Here is a 6,319-nt window from a genome sequence, read left to right on the forward strand (position 1 = left end):
AGACCCTCCTGCGGCGCGGTCTTTGGAGGAGGGGCAGTTTGAGGGAAAACAGGACAAAGGCACCTTCACGCCTTGTGGCCTCTGGCTTTGTCAGCTTCAGGTCAGGCTTCGCTGGCCATTGGCTCAGTGGCGCCCCTCCACCCCACAACGCTCAACTGCATCTAAAAGTTCCTAAGGTTTTCGTAGCTTGGGGCTGAGCTGCGTTTAACGTCCTGGAACCCTGCAGCGCCCCCTAGTAATTTGCCAATCACATTTGGCAGATGCTTCCCGGAGATAGAATGGATCCCCTCTTTGGTGTTGAAGAATTAAGTGGTAAACCAACCACGTCCTCTTTATTAGAATAATGTGTACGACGCGGCGCGGGGGAGGCAATGGAATTCCTGACAAGAGGGCGGGCTAGGAGGCGGGTGTGAGCTGGCAGCACGCGGGAACACTTAAGCTGCAAGACTGCCTTCGCCAGCGAAAAACTGGGGGAGAATCCACCTCATTTTTAGTCTACATACGGCGGGAGAGTGCTCGGGGCGGGGTGGGGGTAGGGGTTCGGGGTTGGAGTTCCGGTCAGTCCGGATCAGGGGCCCCGGAGTAAACACTGCGCCGGGGGCAGTGGAGAGCGAGAGCGAGAGTGACAAGGAGCATCCACCATCCTGGCCGGAGCAGGAGCGCCGCCGGCGGAGGGAGGAAGGAGGGAGCCAGGCTTCGCATCTCCTTACCCCCACATGGTTATCTGCAGCCACTGCAAAGACAGCAGAGAACAGGAGGAGACTTCCCGCTGAGGATGGAGAGTGGGGTGGGGTTCAGGGTGTGGCCAGACCATGCCTTCCCCCTTACCTGATTAATATTCAAGCAAATAGAACCAGTTTTCTTGGTGTCCATGGATAAGAAGAACGCTGTTTTAAGGATAAGGGCGTGGGGCAGGGGAAGAGGGCGGGGGCGGGGTTAGAGCTGAGACGAGGGTCTAAAAGACCCGCTCTCCACAAAGGGAGAAACTGCGAGGTAGAAAGGGAGCCCTTTTTCATCAGGAGTGAATCACGACTACCCTGGTTAGGAGATGGGCCTGGTTCAGAGCGCTTGGCCGGAACCTATTTACTCTGAATAGAGTCCGGGGAAGATAGTCCTGGGGAACCCTGACTTACTTGTTTTACACTTATTTATTGTGTGTGGGAGGGGCATGCAGGTGCATACATATGACAGCTTGCACCTGCGGAGCTCAGGGGACAACCTGAAGCTGCTGATGCTCCCCTGCCACCACGTGGGCCCTGGAACTGAACTCAGGTCTCCAGGCTTGGTAGCAAGCACTCTTACATGCTGAGTCATCTTGCTCCCCTTTGTTTTGACCCAGAGTCTCACTAAGTAGCCAGGGTTACCCCAGACTTGTGATCCTCCTGTCTCAGCTTCCCAAGTTCAAGAATTATAAATATCGGCTTTTTTTTCTTTTCTTTTTTTTTTAATCCTTGGGACAATCTTTTCATTTTTATTTATTTATTTTTTTGAGACAGAGTCTTCTGGCTGACCCAGGCTGACCTCAGACTCCGTAGCTGAGGATGACTTTGAACTCCTGATTTTTCTGCCCCCATCTCCAGAGTGTTGGGATTAAAGGTGTGTGTCACCACACCAGGGCTTGCTGTCAGCTAGGCAAAAAATACCCTACCAACGAACGGGCTCCATCCCCGGCCCCTGGGGCAGAACGGTGACCGTCCACACTATATTTTCTAGAGAAGTAAATGGGGTACAGACAGAAGTCACAGCCCCAGCATGTTGTGGACTTGAACTTGGGTCAGGTGTGTGCTCTGTCTGTGTGGGAGAGGTTCTGTTAGCAACAGGCCTCGGGATGAGTGGGTGTGGGAGCAAGCCAGCTCTCCCGGCCTAACCAGGAGGGGGCAGGTGCCTCGCTCACCAAACATGGCCTTGAGCCGCAGGAAACAGTTGAGGAAGCTGTCAAAGTTCACAATCATGTTATCATCTGCGTACCTGGCAACGATCACCTCGGTCACTCTGTTGTTCACCCTGATGCCTAGGGGACCGATGGGGGGGGGACAGTAAGGGCAGAGTTCAGGCCTGGACACGACCTCCCAGCTCCCGGCCCCTGCAGGGCGCCACCTGCTTTCTCTATTGCCAGGCGCAACTCATAGGAGTTCAAGTTCCCAGAGTGGTCCTCATCACACTCTTTGAAGATTTCCTGAAGACAGACAGAGCAGTCAGCAGGTCACAGTAGTAGAAAAACAGAATACTGAAGTATGACTGGCTTAAGACATCTGCTCTAGACTCTGGGGCCTCCTCCCCCGCACCCCCTCCTACTCTGATCAACCACTTGGATCTCTAATGTTCCTGCCTTCTAGCGAACCCTTCACGACTATAACAGGCTATACTGGTTACTAACCAGTTTGACTCTGTGTGTGTGTGTGGGTGTGTGTGTGTGTGTGTGTGTGTGTATCTATAGTTCTAATGGCTCCTTTGTCCATTCCCACGCCTCTTGGCTCTTTCTTTCTTTAAGGGTTCCTTACCGTCCATTTCTTGATCTTTTTCCATAGGACCTGGAATTCATAAAACCCCAGCTTGCCAGAACCATCTTTCTAGGGAGATTAGTCAAGGATAAGAGGAAAGAGGGCATTCTGGGGATGAGGAAGCAAAAGGTGTCCGCAGTCTACACAGGCTTGGGGTTCCTGAATGCTAACAGCCAGATCTGAGAGCTCTAGCTACACCCCCCTCCCCCCCATCTCTCTTCCCTATCCTAGGGAAAGGGCACTGATGCAGGAGGGAGAGATGGCAGGGAGAAGATGGGAAACACCCAGTAGGCTAGCCACAGGGCAGAAAGATACATCCATGAGGTTGATCATCCGGCGACAGACTTCCAAGCTAAAGCCCTTTGTCTTGAAGCTCTTTACTGTGAGTGAGGGAAGGGGTACAAAGAAGAGGTGGGTGAGTACAGTGGGAGGCCAGATGGGGAGGGGGCAGAGGCGGGGTGAGCCATGAAGGAGGGGTGGGCCACTCGCATTTAGCTGTCATCTTGTTGAGAAGTTTGTGTAGTGCATACATATCCACTTCGTCATTCTAGGAGAAACAGCTGTAATGATCACCTGCTCCGATCCGTCACCAGCTCTGCCCCTGCGGCCCGGTGGCCACCTCCCTTCCCCCTCTGCCCCTGGCCCTCTTACTTGGTTTGCCACTATTTCAAACAGCTGAAGAGAATCCTTGTCCAAATCCTTGTCAGTGACGGTCTCCTGGGGAAAAGGAGAGAGGGAGCCAGTCTTTAAAACACCCTCCATACTTCCAACCCCTTTAGCCCAGAGCTTCCTGTTACCTCTTGGAGATGTTCAAGCCGGTTGGTGTCATCCAGCAACCTGGGAATGAGAGAGTGAAGGCTCAGGGGTGACTGGGGGTGATCTGGGGAGGGTCCTGTCACTGCATATGGAGCAGCAGTATCTAACACTCCATTACATCTGGGCTCTAGTTTCATGACTATTTCTATTACAAATTTGGAGGGGCTGGGAGAGATGGCTTAGAGGTTACTCATTCAGAGGTCCTGAGTTCAATCCCCAGTAAACAGATGGTGGCTCACAAATCTAGACCTCACATCTTCGTGCCTCAGTTTCCACGAATATAGCCTAGGGTTGATGTGAAGGAGGACCAGAATCTGACGCCGGGCAGCCCTTGGGCTGGGACCCTCGCCAGAGCGAGGCAGGCCCCTCACCAGGTCTCACTGTGTTTCTCCGTGAAGACCCGAAGCAGGAAGTCAGCATCCTTATGGGGCTCAAAGGTGGAGGGGATAATGATGTATTCCCCCGGGGGCAAGCGGAGATGGCTGTTCACCTCCCTCGAGTTGATGAAGATCTCTGAAAAGCCGTGGTCCCGGTATTTCACAAAGAAGTCTTTCTTAAGGTGGATGTCCCGGAGGTTCTGAAACTGTATATACCCTGGAGGTGGGTACAGGACTGGCACAGGAGAGCAAGGAGACCAGACCTCCCAAGGTGAACCACCTTGTGGGTACCAGGACCACTGCTGTGGCCTGTGCATCTCCCATATCGTCAAAAACTCTGTATATCCTTCCCCGCCTCCCACACTGGGTAATAGGAGTAAGAATCCTAACTCAGGGTTCTCCAGAACTTTCTCCAGATCCCTCCCCTTGCCAATCCATATGTTGTCAGGAGGGAGCTGGATGCCTGCCCGCTGCTGTACCTCCTTTGGGACCTGAAAAATGAGAGAGAGAGAGAGAGAGAGAGAGAGAGAGAGAGAGAGAGAGAGAGGGTCAGAGTCAGTCAGATCTTCAGGGCTCTGGCCATCAGCTAGGTGAGTGTGCACTGTGTGTGCTTGTGTGTGTACACTGTGCGTGTTTGTGTGTGTGTGCATGTGAACATGAATGTGAGCCTGTCTTGGGGTTCATTAGGAGCAACGGCGGTGAGTGGTGGGGCATTGGCTGATAGCATTAAGAATTTGTCAGTTTGGGATTTCAAAGTGCAGTCTGCCCAAAGTTTACAAAGGTAGTATTTTGTTTGTTTGTTTGTTTTTATCAGTCCAGGCTAAGACAGGAGAGAGTCCCAGAGAAGTGGAGATGATTGGCTAAAAGATCGAGAGAGCTGGGATGGGGAGGCCCAAGAAGCGTGTGTCCCTAGAATGTGAGTCCACGGAGTGCCACCTACAGAAATAGTTAGGTGACCGCTGATACTGGGGAGAGAAAGTGAGCAAATGTGATCGCGTGCTTGCTTTTGTTTTCTGTCAGGTGACCCAGGCTTTGAATATGCTGTGTCGCTGAGGATGCCCTTGAACTTCTGACCCTCCTGTCTCCACCTCCCAAATGTTGGGGTTACTAACCTGTGCCACCCAGTTGTATTCATGGCTGGTGATAGGACCCAGGGCTTCTCGCACATGAGTTACAATGCTAGCTCTTGTTTTGTTTTGATTTTTTTTTTTTTTTTTTTTTTTGAGACAGGTCTCATGCAGACCAGAGTGGCTAACTATGTAGCTGAAGCTGGCTTTGAACTCTTGATCCTTCTGGTCTCTGCAGGTGCCTTCATTCATGTGCACACACCCACACATAGGCACAAAATTAAAAACAGTTTTTTTAATGACCACGTGTGGTGGTGCACACCTTGGATCTCCTCACGTGAAAGGCGGACAGAGGCAAATCTTTGTGAGTTTGAGGCCAGCCTGGTCTATGATCTATTGCAAGGCCCAGGCTGTCTAGGGCTACATAGAGAAGCTCTGTAAAATGAATTAAATTAAAAAGCAGTATTTTCTCCAGATGGTGGTGGTACATGTCTTTAATCCCACCAGCACTTGGGAGGCAGAGGCAGGCAGATCTCTGAGTTCGAAGCCAGCCTGGTCAACAGAGGGCGTTCCTGGACAGCCAGGGCTACACAGAGAAACCCTGTCTCGAAAAACCAAAACAAACAAGCTAGATGTGCGTGTGCACACCTGCACTCCCACTACTCCCGAGTGAGATGGCCGTGAGGACAGTGGGGACACCAGCTGCTCACAGACCCAGCAGCAGCAGCAGGGGCACAGAGAGACCTCGAGACCCAACAAGGTAGCGCGTGAGAACCGACTCACACATACATGGGTAGATGACGGAGAAAGAAGAGGGGTGGAGGACAGAAGGGTTAGATGTGGTGTGCATGCTTACAATCCCAATGTCTGGCAGAGGCAGGAAGGTTGGGAGTTCAAGGCCAACCTTGGCAACATGGCAAGGCTACATCAGGCCCTGTCTCAAACAAACAAACAAACAAACACACACAAAAAAACAAAAAACAAACAAACAAACAAAAACAAAATAGAACCCTGGCTTTTCTTACCTTACTCTTTAGTAGGTCATGACCTACTAAAAGCCCCAACAAGACACCAAGCAGATGCCATTGCTGTCTGCTTAGAGCATCTGAGCAGTGGGCTAAGTGAACCTCTTTGTTAATTTATTTTATTTTTCATATACATTAGCCTGTTTATGGTATTCAGTTATCCCAACAGGAACAGAGGACCCGCTGCAGAGGCTATCAACTCCCTGGTTTATCTTATTTTGAGACAGAGTCTCACGGTAAAGATCAGGCTGGCATGCAGCTCTTGACAATCCTCCTGCCTCTGCTGCTTGGACATGCTAAGACTCCAGACAGGTCACCACGTGACTCAGTAGCTCACAGCACATTCATCCTAGCAGGTGTCTGGGCTACTGAGGTTGGGTGTATCCTCCCTCAACCTAAAATCACTGGATTAGTTTTTCAAAATGAACTCTGCTCTTTATTACTTAAAAAGCTCCATATGACCGGGCGTGGTGGCGCACGCCTTTAATCCCAGCACGCAGAGGCAGAGGCAGAGGCAGAGGCAGAGGCAGAGG

General features: G+C 51.5%; 1 protein-coding gene across 1 annotated transcript in view; it reads right to left on the minus strand.

Moving 5' to 3' along the window:
* Nucleotides 1–319: 319 nt before the first annotated feature.
* The window catches only part of Capn11 (calpain 11), a 23,069-nt gene continuing 17,069 nt past the window's right edge, over nt 320–6,319 (minus strand). Inside the window, exons 12-22 of the mRNA XM_021218328.1 lie at nt 4,174–4,185; nt 3,689–3,900; nt 3,299–3,338; nt 3,153–3,218; nt 2,991–3,048; nt 2,817–2,881; nt 2,502–2,570; nt 2,098–2,176; nt 1,895–2,011; nt 829–887; nt 320–733 (exon numbers count right to left, since the gene is read on the minus strand). Of these exons, the coding sequence (XP_021073987.1) occupies nt 707–733; nt 829–887; nt 1,895–2,011; nt 2,098–2,176; nt 2,502–2,570; nt 2,817–2,881; nt 2,991–3,048; nt 3,153–3,218; nt 3,299–3,338; nt 3,689–3,900; nt 4,174–4,185 (804 nt within the window). The 3' untranslated portion in view covers nt 320–706. The remainder of the gene's footprint in view (nt 734–828; nt 888–1,894; nt 2,012–2,097; nt 2,177–2,501; nt 2,571–2,816; nt 2,882–2,990; nt 3,049–3,152; nt 3,219–3,298; nt 3,339–3,688; nt 3,901–4,173; nt 4,186–6,319) is intronic.

The sequence above is a fragment of the Mus pahari genome, chromosome 18 (genome assembly GCF_900095145.1).
Source record: "Mus pahari chromosome 18, PAHARI_EIJ_v1.1, whole genome shotgun sequence".
In the NCBI taxonomy this organism is placed as follows: domain Eukaryota; kingdom Metazoa; phylum Chordata; class Mammalia; order Rodentia; family Muridae; genus Mus; species Mus pahari.